The sequence below is a fragment of the Acanthochromis polyacanthus genome, chromosome 6 (genome assembly GCF_021347895.1).
Source record: "Acanthochromis polyacanthus isolate Apoly-LR-REF ecotype Palm Island chromosome 6, KAUST_Apoly_ChrSc, whole genome shotgun sequence".
In the NCBI taxonomy this organism is placed as follows: Eukaryota; Metazoa; Chordata; class Actinopteri; family Pomacentridae; genus Acanthochromis; species Acanthochromis polyacanthus.
Window position 1 is genome coordinate 31,514,497 of NC_067118.1, and position 16,553 is coordinate 31,531,049.

The window sequence follows — 16,553 nt, forward strand, 5'->3', positions numbered from 1 at the left end:
ACTGTTGATGCTGATGCAATAGCATGCAAGCGGCTTTAGAACTATGCAAGCTGTTTTTGTCTTTTGTGAAAGTGATTGATTGCTGGCTTAAAAATACATCTTGAGGAATATAAAAGTATGCCTCTCAATCATAAATTCACACACAAATGTTGACAGAAATGCTGTGCAAGGTACTGACCTCCCCGTGGGGAGCTTCTTTGGGTTCAGCGTCTTGCTCAAGGACGCTTTGAAAGGAGGAGGTGTTGCTTCCTTTAGAGCTCCAGTGATTAATGGACACTCCTCAGAACCACAACCAGCCCACAAAGAAACAAGTATTATACTGTGGTAACAAAGTACTGAGTTACTTTTCTCACCTGCGGGCACTCACAGTGGCCACCTTTGTCGAATTAAAATATCATATACCAGTGATTATAGAGATGATTGCTGATTTTGTGTCAGAGAGAAGTAAAATGTGAGCTGTCTGTGTCATTTGTTAACCACCGAGCAGCAGACCAAAAAAAAGCATAATTTACACTGCCACCACGAGCATCGAGAATTGGCTATAAAATATTCCACTTGTCACCCTCATCCACTTAATTCCATTTCACACACGGATCAGTTGTATCAGTGGCAGCTCATCCTCATTTAAAACCATTAATGACTTTTCCTGCGGAGAACTGAGCAGAATGGATGTGATTACTTTGTCCTTTTCGCACGTGTGTTTGCCTGTTGGTGTCCAATTCATTTGCTTGCATATCAGTTTGAGGTAAGTGCTTAATTATTGTGTTGTTTGAGCGCCGCTACAATGTCCTCCATCAACATTTGTATTGTAATAAATAATGAAAGCATGTAAAAATATTCTAATTAATACTGGCCTCGTCTTTGGTTTCAGCTCAGGAAGATCCTGGTTATTCATCATCGCTTACCTCCATCTCATGCTCAGATCAGTAGTGGCAGTAGTAAAGAGGATGGGGAGGTTGGGAGATGGGGGGGTAATGATGGCCCAAGCTGCAGCTGGGCAGACATAGGAGGCACATTGTGCGAGCCACCAAATGTGGCACTGCCTCTCAGCGGTGGCCTCAGAAAGCTGCACGACTGATTTATCTTCCTTCAACCCTCATCCCATTGTTAGTTTCTCTGACTCTGTGCTAATTCTAAGACGATTCCAGAGAAAAAAGTAGAGTCCAATTTATTGCTAGTGAAAAAAATAGCCAGAGGATTTGCCAAAGATCCGGGCCTGTAATCATCAAAGAATGCTGCTCTTAAGAAACAATACGAGAACAAAAGCATTCTTTAGTCACAGCAATTTAGGAACAGTTTATGCAGCAAAGTGTCGAGATGCAGTCAAAGAGCAGCATTCGAATGTCGCATGCAATGTGATTTATTTGTGGGAATGATTATAATTAGCCTGTGATGTTATAGATGATATTATCATGAATCTAATAATAATTAAATCATCAAAACCCTGTCGTCTGAGTCCCAAGATTGTGGTGTAACATCCAATCAAATGATCAAATCAATAATCCCTAAAAGCAGGGTGTGTTTCTATACCACTTTCATTAAGGATGCTCTCACTTCCACTGTTTGCAGTTTGATAAATACAGGCCCCAGGCTGTATGCAGCACTTGTTCTCAATCATCACTGTCATATCTCACAATAAAAAGATCAGACAGGACTTTGCTGAGAGATGGCAATGAAGATTTGGTTTAAAGCTTTTGATGCATGCTCTCTCGCCGTCATCAGTTGCTAAATGGAACAGACGGCTTAAAATTGACCCATTATCTGTGTCACACGAGATGGCATTTGGCAAGAGTGCGAGCGTCATCTCAGGACGCATTTTACACAAGTATAAAGTGACACAGACATTCGCTGCACGGTGAATGCTAACTACGCGTTCACTCTCTATTGGAAAAATAGACCAGGAGGAACAACGCTACAACAGACTACAGCCTTAAATTAATTTGCAGTAACCCTTAGAAGAGTGTAATTATCTCTCCACAGGCCACCATCACAATCTTCCATTCTGATGAGTTTCTATTTGATTATCCCTTTCAAGATCGTTCATTTCAACAGGAGATGTAGCACCTTACTTTGATCCATGTCCTTGGGCACAAAAGACCTCGCAAAACCTAAAATTGTTTGGGCGGATCATAAAATAGCGGCATAAGATGAAGGGATTCTTGTCACTTGGGGGGAATTTTCTTGGGTTTATGTTACACTAATTTATTAGGAGAGACAGATCACTCTCAGTTTCAGTCCAGTTCAACCAGGATTAATTCCACCTTTTGGAGACACTGGAAAATATACTGTTTAAAAAAAAAGCAACTAATGAATTAGCTGCAGGATTACTGTGAGACTGTTAAAATTCCTCCTTTTTAATTCCAACCTCCAATCCAAGGACACACCACACCGATGGCACATCATGCCGTTTTATTTGTTGCTTTTTCATCCTGTGTGTTACAGACGTTTGGGCATTGTTGCTGTAATCCATCATGGCCAAATGAATTGTGTCCTGGTTTTATGCCAATATTTTCTTTGTAGCACTCAGGCAGTTCATTTGATAGCTGGTTCTTGGAAAATTGATGTGCGAATCAATGTATTCTGTATGAAGAATGTAGCCTAATTTGTTTTAGAAATGATACTTACAAATGTTGATTTCACAGATATTGATTATCTAATGAAATTATGGCAGCAAGGCCAGTCCATGAGAAATGAGTCTGTGGGCTACACTTTGAGAAATCATTCAAAACCTGAGCTACATCTGAAGGTTCCAATGAAACTACAGGTGTAGTTATGAGGATGTGGAGTCCTGTTTCCCTGGAAATGGGTTAAATTCAGGTTTTCTCCCTAAAGTATCAAAATTACCAATTGGTAACCCAGACGATGTCACTACTCACTCCAGTGAATCCAGGCAGCATGTCTCAGGGGAGTAATTAAGGCTACTAACAGCTAGTCCTACATAACAGACAACCAATATAAAGCTTTGTTTTGTGTATCAATAATTACATCAATGGACTCCATACCAGAGAAGTTCATTTGTCTCATGTTAAATCACACTCTGGGCTCTGCGGTTCTGAGAGCTCACATTGTGATCATTTATTTTCTATTAAAAGAATGTTTAATATGCCTTTATGAATAGTGATGAAATTAGCATTAAATAGTTGAAAGAATTGATGTTTAGTACATGAAAAGTAAACAGAAGTGTCCTTCAATAATGCATTTGCCTCCTAGTATTTGGCAGTATGACTGGATATTGCTTCAGTCACTTGTATATTAAAATAATTAGTGGTGATTCAGACTCCTCTGTTACTTAGTAACAGATCAGAACCAAATTGTGTTGCATTGCCCACTACTACTTTTAGCTTTCCTCTTCTTACAGTTGTCACTTTGGAAATCTATCTCCTTGAAATAATCCCATATTGTCCTTGTGTCTCTATCTCACCTTTGTTTGTCTTCACGCTCCTCTGAGAGCAGGTTTCATCATCTCCTCTGCTCTCTCTGTGTGTTTGTGTAGTTTGTTACTATATTGAGGTCTCCATGCTGAAGCAGAGAAAGTGCAGCTCAGGTTCTTACCTGTGCAGCAGCACACAGAAGCTGTTTGACGTCATCGCAGGTTCAGATTATAGCTTCTATCATCGTCATGATTTTCAGCGCCGCCACTTTGCTGTCTCCTATGCTGTATACGTAACATATTTGCACGTCATTTCAAAAGCATCCCTGCTCTGGTGTTCTTTCTGAGGCGTCTTCTAGTTTTCTCCCAGTTACAGCGGCTTTGGGGGGAGTTGTTCTTGGTATGAATAATGGGATGAGACTACTATATCCTGTGCAGATTGTTTACTGCCTGGAAGCAAATGTGTGTTTCACTATATATCAAAAAAACACACTTAGAAGCTGCTTGTGCTGCATTTGATAACTCACTTGTTAGTGACCTGGGCCAGAGACAAAAATTAGGTTTACATATCTGTGGACCCTTCAAGATGGTTGCAGGAGAGAGCACAGTTTCTAAAACAAATGTAAAATAACAACAGCGCCTCACATGTTACTATCGTGGTGCATGTTGCTTTTCATTGTGTCTGCTTTAATCAAACTATTCTTTTAAAGATAGGAACAGCAATGAGCATCAGTGATCTTGCTGCAGTATAAGCACATATACTGTCCTCTAGTGGCTAAATGTTTCACATTACTCTTTGCAATTATCTCCTAGGAGTGTTATCACCTGTAGAGGGCCCCCTTGTCAAAGTTATTCTATGTGATCTTTCCTCCTGCTTCTCTGTCATGAGTCCATATATAATCCTAAACACCCTATATATGTGAGAGCTAAGAAGAAACACATTGCACAGTCTGACTTGTTGCACGCAGTAACAAAAGGTTCAGGGTCATCAGTGATGTGACAATGTGAGACAGAGAGACTAAGTGTTACTGTGTGTACCCACAAGCAGCCAGAGCAGATGGCATTTCATAACCAATCACCATTTTAGATTCTATTACCCAATCAGTTTTACATTTATATGTAAAGTAGCCTACTATTCCAGCAGACCAACAGATGGCTTGAAATGTATGCTCGGGGACACTTATGTAAAGACTTCATGGTTTCTCTTCCTCATCCCAAAGCAAAAACAGGTTTTAAAAATAGCAAATGGAGGCAATGTGCAGACGTTACGGCACATGATGTGATTTTATCTCACGACAGTAGAGAAAGTGTGGTGTTTAATGGCCTGAAGTATGAGATGCTGCGCTCGGGAATGGAGGTATATTTCTTCTTTTTTGTTGTTTATGGCCATTTTTATTTTTTGCTTCATATCTCAGATAGACAGGGGCACCTAGAAGAGCTAGAACCAGTGAGAGAGACAATGAGGGTTCCTGGACTCAATTCAAACACAGATCAAACTCTGCAGTAAAGAAATATGAACAGCTGACTCAATTGGACAAATTACTTAATTCAGTTTTTGTTTTTCTTACATGTTACATGTCAAACACAAAATTATTATTGTCTGGTACCTCACTGCTGCTCGGGGTTTGTCTACTTTTGATTACCTAATATACTGCTGGTTAGTTTTAATTTTAGCAGAGTGTAATATCATATAAATTGATCACAATTTTATTGTAAAATCCTAATCTATACCATATACACTCTCAGCTGCCAAATGTAGTGGAGAATAAAGTACAGTTGTTGTGATTTTTTTTACAGGATTAATAAATTAATAGAACTCAGGATAACAAAGAACAACACAGATATCTAAAACGTGTTCTTAACTATAATACTTGAGTAAATTCTATTATTGTGGTAATAATCATCCCTACTTTCACAAAAAGCATTGACAAAAAGCATAACTTGCTGAACAAAAAAACTATTTGTGAATTTTTAGGTTACCAATAACCACTGATTCAACAACAGATGAAATTCCTTACGAGGCAAGATGTTACCTGTTGAACTGTGCTGCTGAAATACACTATATTGCCAAAAGTATTCGCTCACCTGTCTTGACTCTCATATCAACGTGACATCCCATTCCTAATCCATAGGGTTCAATATGATGTCAGTCCACCCTTTGCAGCTATAACAGCTTCAACTCTTCTGGGAAGGCTGTCCACAAGGTTTAGGAGTGTGTTTATGGGAATTTTTGACCATTCTTCCAGAAGCCCATTTGTGAGGTCACACACTGATGTTGGACCAGAAGGCCTGGCTCTCAGTCTCCACTCTGATTCATCCCAAAGGTGTTCTATGGGGTGGAGGTCAGGACTCTGTGCAGGCCAGTCAAGTTCATCCACACCAGACTCTGTCATCCATGTCTTTATGGACCTTGCTTTGTGCACTGGTGCACAGTCTTGTTGGAAGAGGAAGGAGCCAGCTCCAAACTGTTCCCACAAAGTCGGGAGCATGGAATTGTCCAAAATGTCTTGGTATGCTGAAGCATTCAGAGTTCCTTTCACTGGAACTAAGGGGCCAAGCCCAGCTCCTGAAAAACAACCCCACACCATAATCCCCCCTCCACCAAACTTTACACTTGGCACAATGCAGTCCGACAAGTATGGTTCTCCTGGCAACTGCCAAACCCAGACTGGTCCATCAGATTGCCAGATGGAGAAGTGCGATTCCAGAGAAGGCGTCTCCACTGCTCTAGAGTCCAGTGGCGGCGTGCTTTACACCACTGCATCCCACGCTTTGCATTGCACTTGGTGATGTATGGCTTGAGTGCAGCTGCTCGGCCATGGAAACCCATTCCATCAAGCTCTCTGCTGAAGCACTGTTCTTGAGCTAATCTGAAGGCCACATGAAGTTTGAAGGTCTGTAGTGATTGACTCTGCAGAAAGTTGGCGACCTCTTGGCACTATGCGCCTCAGCATCTGCTGACCCCGCTCCGTCAGTTCACGTGGCCGACCACTTGGTGTCTGAGTTGCTGTCTTTCCCACACACTTCCACTTTCTTTTAATACAGCTGACAGTTGACTGTGGAATATTTAGGAGCGAGGAAATGTCACGACTGGATTTGTTGCACAGGTGGCATCCTATCACAATTCCATGCTGGAATTCACTGAGCTCCTGAGAGCGACCCATTCTTTCACTAACGTTTGTAAAAGCAGTCTGCATGCCTAGGTGCTTGATTTGATACACCTGTGGCCATGGAAGTGACTGGAACACCTGATTCTGATTATTGGATGGGTGAGTGAATACTTTTGGCAATATAGTGTATGTAGAACTGTTTCTGAACCAAATTTACCCCATTTTAACCATTAATCTTTTTGCACAAAAATAACCTAATTAAAAGTTAAAATATCACAATTTATTAAAAACATATTTTTCTGTACTGTTGCTCTATAGTATACCACTATATATTTACTATAGCTGCAGCACAAAAGAAAGTCAGCAGTGATGATGCCTTTGAATCACATTTTTTATCAAATAAAAAGGAATCTCAATAGATTGAAAAAACAGAACAGATGAAGACAAGTCAACACAACAGCATAACAACCTCACACAAACATGAGTTAATTTGTTTTTGAATTTATCAAACTTTGATTGAGAATAACAAAACACTCACACATTTACTGGTCTTTCCCTTTGGTTTAATAAAACAATACTGTAAGAGACTCACACTGAATCTGATTACAAACCAAGTCTGCAAAGAAACAACACCTCCTTGGCTGGAAAATGCCAAGTTTTCCCAGAGCTGTGGGACATTTACTAATAACCTGCTACGTATTTTATGTGCTACATCCATTACAGTTCAGTCAGTCATGTAAAAAGCATAATCTCTTTATATTAGAGTGCAGTAGTGCACTTCACCTTCAAAGCTGAGTAATAAAAGGATTTTTTTTTAATTCACTGAATAAAGGAGCCACATATTTCATGTGCTTGGTCAGAGTTCTTTAAGGCTTTTTAAATATAAAAGTATAATGACATCATCTAGCAATGGCAAGAAAAATCCAGGGTTTTGTCTAAAGCAGGAGCAGACTCCATTGAGGATTGTTCACATACATTCACTGAACAGTTGTACAATCATAATTATCATAGCCAAAATACTTCTTGTCAAAATTGTAGAATGAGAGCCCAACTTTATATGTCTTCACATCATACTCATGCATTCTCATTGTGTGCTATACATTCTAGTTAGCATGCACTGCACTGTGGCTGACATGCGAGCAAAACCGAAGATCACTAATAGAAATAATGTCAAGGCAAAATTGGAAGAAATTCATCCTTACTGTACAAATTAACTATTTTCAATAGACACAACTGTCAACTTATTCATAAAACAGAATCTGTGTCTTCTGACGTGCACAAAAGAAATGCAACACTAAATTCAGTGTCTTTCAAAATACTGTTTCCAGCCTGTGCAAACACTTTCCCCTCATAAAGACGCTCTCTACACTGACTTTCTCCTTAAGCGAGGGAACTCCCGAAAGCTGGGCCCAGGTGAGAGTGTGCTTCCCGGGGAGGAGAGTCCAGTGTTGTCCCTGGAACCTGGCGAGCAGCCCTGGATCCTGTAGGAGACTGAATTGTAGTAAACAGAATTGATATGGCAGCCATGGTGTTCACTGTGGGACACAAGAGGGCTGTCACAGACCCCCAAGCGGTAGCAAACGCAGGAGCAGAGGGAGCCGAGGCTCGACTCCTGCCTGTGTCTGCCCGCCTTGATCTGAAAATGTAGCCGGTGGCTGCAGGGGCTTCTTCGTCTCTCCTGATCCTCGGCGGGGGAGGAGATGAGGTTGGTGCGGCTGGTTCCTTCCCCCATCGGGAGGAAGAGAGTACTCTGGCTGTGCACCATGTTGCCCCTGTTCATCTCCCTGTGGCTGTCTCTGCTCTGCTCACCAACAACTCGGAGACCGAGGCCTCCATCCAGAAGGCCCCTGTCCCTCTTCAGTGAAGCTCTCTCTTGAGCGTCTCGCCTCTCATCCTCAGTGTTCATGGTGAGGAAACGAAGCACCACCAGATTCAGAAAAGCCCCAATGACGGTCAGCCCCACCAGAATGTACATGAAGCTGAAAGCAACATAGGGCGTCTTCTTCTGGAGGTCCTCCTTTTTCTGCAGGGCCACGAAGTCCCCAAAGCCGATGGTGGTGAGCGTGATGAAGCAGTAGTAGTAAGCATGGAAGAAGCTCCATCCCTCATAGTAGGAAAAGGCTGCAGCTCCCACACACAGGGTTCCAATGCAGGACAGGAAGCCCACCAGGACCATGTTCTCCATGGACACCTCGGTATGTCTGAAGCCCAGGCACTGCTTTGTCTTGTGTAGGAGATAGCGGACAAATGTGTTCATCCTTTCCCCCAGGCTCTGGAACATGACCAAAGTAAGAGGAATGCCGAGAACAGCGTAGAACATGCAGAAGACCTTTCCTGCATCTGTGCCTGGTGCTGCATGTCCATAACCTTAATGCAGAGAGACGGAAATTGGAGGAACACTGTGATGCACAATGTGCTTGGATGGTAAAACACGCATCACCTGTCTCTATTTTAATTAGTGTGCAATTAAAAACAAACCTTAAAATCTTGCATCAATGCAGAAAAACGCTCTGTGACACATTTTTCTTTATTTCCAAAGGTAGAAGCCGCACATTAACTTACCAATGGTGGTGATGACTGTTATGGCAAAGTAAAAGGAGCCCGCGAATTTCCACTGTCTGCCGGCTCGGTGGGGTTCAGCTTGCAGCACCACTCGCTCGATTTCGTGATAGTCGTCCTCGGAGAAGCGGTACTTCTTCTTCATCTCGCTGCGCTTCTTCTCCAGGATGCCTCTACGGGAGCTCTCCGTCTCCGACTCCAGCGCGTCAAACACCGCGGCACCGACCAGCAGGTAGGAGAACATGCAGAGGATCAGTGACAGGGTCCGGACGTTTTGCTTCTTCATCCTCGGCGTCGGCATGGAAAGTCGGGAGCGACGGCGGCGGCACAGTTACAGGTGGCACTGCTTCTTCAGGTTCCACTCCACATTGGTGCTGCAGCTTGTTGCGTAGCGCCAGAAGAGGCGGGCAGGAAAATAATAAGAAATAGAAATAAACAGAAATAAACAAACAAAAAAAGCAACGGGCATGCGTGTTAGCAGGTTTCAATCTGTTGTTTATGTAAAAATGCGCATTTTCAGCTGTGCGCGTTGAGAGCCATCGATGCTCTGGAAACGGTCATCTGTTAGAGCAAGTGGCCTCAGGTTGCCTCTTCGCATGCGCAAAGCAGTCACCAATAAAAGCCTGTGTGTAATACAATATATAATAAGGCATAGTAGAAAATACACTGTAACCTTTGGCACCGACGTTCAGTCTGGTTCGTGAATTCCTGATTTGACTGCAGATACCAGTTTATTATAGGGAGCAGAATCCAGCACCATGGACAGCAACCATCTCCATTGTGGCTCCACGTCCAGAGGAGTTGGAGTCTTCAGTTCTAATGTCTGCACCTAAAATAACAAAGATAGCATGCTGAAAGTTGCTAAAATCTCTTCAGAAACAGTTTTATTGCCAAGTAGGTTGGCATACAAAGGAAAAAATTGAAGTGGTGATTTCATGCATGATTGTAAACACTGACAATAGGAGGATTTTTCAGAACAGGATGAAAAAAAGACATAAGAAGTGAATGTTACAGATTAAAAGAAGGTGTGTGAAGGTTGGCACATTTTTTTGTTTGAGAAGTGCAAAATTGCATAGTATATAGTCTAAACAACTTGAATAATAGGGTAATAATAATCCTTTTTAAAAAGCTGTACATCAGTGTAATGCATTGAGTCAGTGTCTGTGGTGGAGGTGTTTCTGCCCCTCAACTGTTTAATTAATGTAAGACAACTAAACTTAAAATATTCACTTGCCATAGAAGTCAGTTCAGAAATTTTCTTGCACCTTGTCTAAATAATGACAGAAACAAAGACACTTAGTTGAAACTATAGCGGTTTCTAATCTTGTGGCATCCCATGTAAATTTGATCCACTTTACAGGTTTACATGATGTTGTCATCGTCAAGGTATCAATTTGACAATCAAGAAGAATCTAATAAATAGTAAATATTTGCCATCAAACAGAAATAACTAAATGAAGAATCCTCAATAATAGGTCTAACAATGTACATATTAAGTTAATATGCTTATAAACACACATGTTAAGAGGTTGAAAACCTATCAATAAAAAGGCATTTTTAAAAAGCAAATTAAAAGAAAATTCTGATGTAAATCTGAGACTTCACCAAAATAGATCTAGATGGAAAATGTTACTGCTGTGTTATCTTGGACACCTGTGTGTTTGCACGTGGGACTCTGCATATTAGACAACCGGTGCATGTAAATACAGTGGCTGAATAAACGACACTACATGCTTCCGGACATTTGCTGTAGGTGATGCTGGTTGCCATGGTTACTTGCACAAGAAGCACAGACTTTGACTGTCACTGAGGAAGGAGCTGATACGTTAAGTGTAATGATCCAGCCCCTCGCTCGGGTAATTATGTTGTTACTGCATCTCAACGTTTTTCTTAGTCAAACATGGCGAGTTAAAAGGAAATATCACACACTTTTGTCAGACAAGAACTCGAGAGATCGTCTTCCATATGCCACAGCAGGGTTTAGCAGCACCGGCAGCGTATCGCAGGTGGATTATTGTTTGTTCTTTTGTTCCTTTCGAACAGAGCGACCTGCTCTCTGTGGTCCTGTTTTTGTGTTAAGTGGCTAAATCAGCACACTTACATCCCCGCTGTGATTCAAACCAGCTCTCCATAAATCAATTACATCTCAGCTGATAAGAGAGGAACCTGAAGCCCTAACAGCCAGACAGCTTTGTGTTCACATCCTTTTCAAAGCCCAAGGACCTGGAACAAAGTGAGGAGGCCCATCAATCCTCATTGGGCCACAGATTAAAGATAAATATTTAGACTCAGAGCGACGCTTCATCGATTGACTTTTGCTATCTCTGTTCTCTCTGAGGTACATTTCATTATTACATGCACATATATTACAATGTTCCGCATACGAGGAGGAAATAGAAGTAAATGACATGGATTATGGAAATGCAATCTTTTGTCCACTCTCAGAATAAGGCATTAGAAGGAACTGGGAGATATTTGTGAGCACAAACTGATTTAAAAACGTCCTTTATTTACCCAAGCATGACGTCCTCCCAATTTTAGCTCCTTCACACTGTCCACACAGAACACTTGTCCATTTTTTATCTCACATATTCAAAAAGACTACGTTCATGATAAAGCGGATAATATGCAGATTTTACAAAACCATTTTAAAGATGACGTGACATGCACTGGAAACCACACCTTGGACCCAAAGGAACATTTTTCCTACTAAATAAAACTGCTGTGCCATTTCTGCAACTAGAACAACAACAAAAATGCAAATCTGGCAAAATCCTGAAGAAAAGCTTATAAAAAAATTAAGCTCCTCTGTAAGAGCCCAACTTTTTGAGTGGGAGGTCTTTAGCAGGGATCTGCAGCTGTGTTTTGACAAGGATATGAGAAAATTACAGACAGTGACAATGCATGTAGAGCAAGACGAGGAAGCAGTTTGATGATGAGTGAGGGTTTGTGTGTAGACAAACCTGTTGTCAGAGCAGTCTGGGAAAAGTCTGAAGATACAAAGACATGGAGGGAGCTGTGAATTTAACTGTAGCGGCTTTAATCGAGATAATGATCTGCTGGCTTCCTTCGGTTTAGGGATGTGATGATCCAACAGATCCAAATCTAATTTGCAGGAGTGTTGAAACAAAAATCTTATTATCAACTTTTCTAAAAAAAATAATAATTTGGTGCCATTTATGGCTCTGTATGGCAGAGAAGATGTTGGCCATTGATGCAGAGATGCCAAACATAACTGGAGTTTGTGAGGCTTTTCTGCGTCTTGTAACCTTTTTGTTTCTGAAGTTTTCAGCATTTATATGGATATAATGTTGACAGATTATCTCTAACAAAGAGAATACAGACAAAAGCCTCAAGATTCTAAATGTTGCATCAAAGATACACAGAAATTTTGGTGAACTGAGCAGAAGATACCACAGCAGTGACAATCTGAGGAAAAGCACAGTTGAATCAGCAACACAGCGCTTTCATATAACACTATATAATAATAATAAAATTTTATTCGGTACAGTTTGTAAAATGCAAAACACAAGCAGGCAACACGTGCATGCATACATCAGATTTATATGTATTTTTATATGCAGATACCGCAACAGTAGTAGCAAAACAGGCAAATGAAGCATAAACCGATTCAGTCCTTGAAGACTTCACTGAGTGAATTCTAACAGTTAATAAATTTGCATTTCCCTAAACTATTACTGACAAGTTGGGCATATTACTGCGTGTTTTCTCTTCAGAAATACTTGCTCTCTGGTATGCACGATGAGACAGCACGACTGAAACTGTTTCACCTGTCAGAGCAGAAAAGTAACTGCCTTCATCTCAAGAGAAGAACATACCAGGTAAGACAGCCATTATTAGACGAGCAATAGTGAGGATAATCCCCTCGGATCTGTCACTGACTCACAGTTACAACACCGAGCTGGGTTATATTTGGTGCGATGGTCCAACACACACAGAAAAGTATCTACTTTGTACTGTACACAAGAGAGGCCGCGGGGTATTTGTATAACATGGCTGGTTGGCAATTTTTGAGTATATAAGATTTCATCAGACTTCTTATAGTGAGATAAAAATACTTAATTAATTCCAGTGGGAAATTACAGATTAAATCAGAGTCTGTGTCCCTCTCTGTGAATCAGTTGGAAGAGACGCTTTGAATGTTCCCATTTATATTTGTGAATTCCTGTGTGACGTGAGATTTGATCTTTTCTTTGAACGCTCTCATATTTCTGTTCTTACTCTTCACTGAACAGAAAAGACACTCATTTTCTTTTGTGGGTTTGTTTTGTCAGCAGCTCAGCAGAAGAGAATGTACACTATTGAATCATGTTTTCTTTGTTCCTTGAAGTCAAAGCACTAGGCAGCATGATGAGATTTTTTAAAATTATGATTCATGATAGTACATTTGGATGGCATTTATTGCCCAAAACAGATACTTTAGAAAGACTATGCTCAGAATACAATCCCCAAAGCAGAAACTCACTGTAACAAAAGTGAGTAAACCCGTGATCACTGCACAGAAGTTAAAAAAACAAAAATAAAAACCTGTGATCACTGAAACAAATCCAAGTAAAATTCTACTTTCCTATTTGTCAAAGTGCATGATCACTCTTATAAAATGATCTATGAATACTTTTAGATCACTCTTAATTTTGGATCCAGGAGCTGTTTCTGTGTGCATTGACCGCATTTAAAATGACTGTGATGAGTTTTTAATCTGACCACTACAATAAAAAAAAAAACAGTGTTAATAAAAGGAAAGATGGAGCGGTGATCTTCTGTAGATTTTTTGCACACCACACAGAAAATAAGCCTACAACAAACCAAGATGGTCCTCTCCACATAATAATGTCATCTGATTCTCACCTCATGTCAGAAGATGCCTCACATTATTTCTGCTCATCCTTGCAGGCTTTTTTTTTTTTTTTTTAACAATCAAACTCCATACAATCTTTGTTTTAGGTACATTTTGTGATTTGAATGCTGCAGCTGCCAGACTGTCTCCTTAAAGCGTAATGACATATGAAGCATCTTGATCAAATCTGCCGCTGAGACTTTTCATACCCACCATTTATTTCATTAGTCACAAGATTTACTACACTAAAACAATACAATTTGATCACTTTATGAATAGATACATATATATACATACATACATATTCCTACAGTGGTTTGGTCAGTATTTCCAACTCATTCCAAACAGTTTCCTTTATCTAGAACAAATGCATTTCTGTGTGCATGCATTTGTAAATACAACAGCATAAATCTTGCATTGCCAAAGACTGGACAGTTAATTTTAAGATGATGCTTGGCATCCAGAAAATCATTTTAGAGAGTTCTGTTGCAGCTTATTATGCAATAGTGACTCTATGTTTGCATATAGTGGTTGATTTCTTTTGGGCAGCATTACACAGGTTTCTGTTGGCGACAGATTTTAGCATTACCGATACCTTTACTACTTAAGACAGTTGTTAGGTTTTGGTGGTTACTGCTTTAATAAATCAGCTTAAAACGATCTAGAAGATACTTAGGAGGGACTTTACATACAAGCTTAGTCGTGAATGTAGAAATACCTGGTGCAGCTCTGCTCTTGATGTGTTCAATTCCTCCATCTGATCCTCAACTCCAACCAGCAGGATAAACTAGGAAGCAGGGAATTCATTGTTACATGTGGCAGATAGAGTTGTAAACTGGTCCTGAAGTCAGTAAATTAATGTCAATTCTCTGACAAACACAGCCACACTGTGTTACTTTTTATAAGCGCTGTGTACATTTGCAGATCTTTCCATCTGTGTTGAACTGACTGAGAAAAGGGTGATATAGAATCAATCTTATGAAGCTGAGGCACTAAATAGCAACAGCAAATACTGGATGCCTGCAGAGCACTCTGGTTTCCACAGTAACTAGGACCAAAAATAGTAACCCACACCAGTGGCCATTCAACACTGAATCCCCTGTGATAATACAGCATTCTATTTATACCCTCTAATGGCAAAATACTCCCATCTATAAATGCATCTATCCAATTACTGTCAAACGCGGAGTATCACGGTCCAATTATACATTCTCACCTCTGAATCCTTCATGTGTTGTCGGCCCTCATAGCACGAAACCTGAATCCCACTAATAATACCATAAAACTGAAGATGTTACATGTAGAGGACATTTCTAATGAGAACTCAGGCTGCATAAATCGGACTGTATTTTGACTTTGTACGTATTGAAAGGGTGAGAGAAAGAGCATGTGTGAGCTAATGACATAAATGAACATTTCTGTGTTGCACTGCTCACTTTTTTTTAACCATATCCACACTGTACACTACTTAACATTACCTGCCATCAAATGTGACTCAAAGCTTTTGATCAGTTTTCAACATCACCAAAAAAAAAAACCCCCCAAAAAAAACCCAGAGTTACTTACATTTGCTTCAAAATATCCCATTTTAAACATTAAAACAGCATGGCTTCTCTGACAAACACATCAAACTCATTAAATATCGACCACCTCACCAAATTTTCTGCCTTTACTAATGACAACTACATGGTAGAGGTTGTACATGACTGCTTTTGTTTACTTTTGTTCCTGAACAATAATCTTAAAATGAGATGAAACAGTTAGCTGGTTAATTGACTAGTCAGGCAACAGAAAATATATCCTGAACTATTTCAACAGCTAGTTATTTGTTAAAGAGCTTTTTCATGCAAAAATACCAAACATTCCCTACTTCTAGCTTCTCTGTTTGATGAGACTAGTTTTGGATTTTAGGTTTGCTGACGAAACAAGCTGCTGGATGGAAGAGACTGATCACTGAATTTTGAGTTCAAGAAGACTAATGCTGAATTCATCCTGACCATGGAGCAGTGGTTTATCAGTGTGGAGTCTCTCAGTAAGTCATGTCAGGTTGATCATCATGTCCACGTGTTTTGTAGACTTACAAGGTCTACAGTCATGTCTCTGAGGGGATCCTGTGAGTGTATCGGGGCTATTGCTATGAATTGTTGGACACCACCAGGGTCTGATCCTGTTTCTGATATTCATGGACAGAATCTCAAAGCACAGCCAAGGTGAGGAGGGTGTCTGGTTTAGCTTCCTTTTTAATTTGCAGATGATGTGGTTCAGTTGGTTTCTCCAGACTGCAACCTCCAGCATGCACTGGGGCAATTTGCAGTCAAGTGTAAAGAGAATCTGTCACGGTACAGGGAGGATTTTGAACCCAAGGTGTGTGTGTGTCTGCAGGCGGCATGGCAGGTCACAGTCAACAGGTTTATTTCTCACAAAAGTCAACGATAAAGCCACTCAGGCCAAAAACTCTCACACCCTTTCCTCAGAGGGTGGCAGGGATCTCCGTCCTTTCCCTAAGGACGGCTGGGGGGAAGACTGGCAGCTCCAAGACCAGCATTGCAGCGTCTTTTCAGAACAGGAAACAAAACAGAAGTGTAGTATGGTCCCACATCCCCTGCCGTGTGAAGCCGGTCTTTATAGCAGCAGATGGAATCAGCTGCAGGTGTGA

General features: G+C 40.7%; 1 protein-coding gene across 2 annotated transcripts; it reads right to left on the reverse strand.

Annotated features, from left to right (window-relative positions):
- Nucleotides 1-7,021: 7,021 nt before the first annotated feature.
- On the reverse strand, nucleotides 7,022-14,852 carry kcnk15 (potassium channel, subfamily K, member 15). 2 transcript variants are annotated; one of them, XM_022189772.2, is made up of 3 exons: nucleotides 14,616-14,852; nucleotides 9,043-9,868; nucleotides 7,022-8,847 (listed from the first exon to the last, which is right to left on the reverse strand). In XM_022189772.2, the coding sequence occupies exons 2-3, from the start codon at nucleotides 9,338-9,340 to the stop codon at nucleotides 7,844-7,846; spliced, it is 1,302 nt and encodes a 433-aa protein (XP_022045464.1). In that variant the 5' UTR covers nucleotides 9,341-9,868; nucleotides 14,616-14,852; the 3' UTR covers nucleotides 7,022-7,843. The 2 variants fall into 2 exon arrangements, with proteins under 2 accessions (XP_022045464.1, XP_051804916.1); XM_051948956.1 differs by lacking the exon at nucleotides 14,616-14,852 and having other exon boundaries at nucleotides 9,043-9,878.
- Between the last annotated feature and the right edge of the window lie 1,701 nt (nucleotides 14,853-16,553).

What these genes read in the sequence shown, in the direction of transcription:
- kcnk15 (XM_022189772.2), bottom strand. Translation starts at nt 9,340, where the DNA reads ATGCCGACGCCGAGGATGAAGAAGCAAAACGTCCGGACCCTGTCACTG. An exon ending in AACAGTCATCACCACCATTG is followed by an intron (nt 8,848 to 9,042) that starts GTAAGTTAATGT and finishes CTCTGCATTAAG; the next exon opens with GTTATGGACATGCAGCACCA.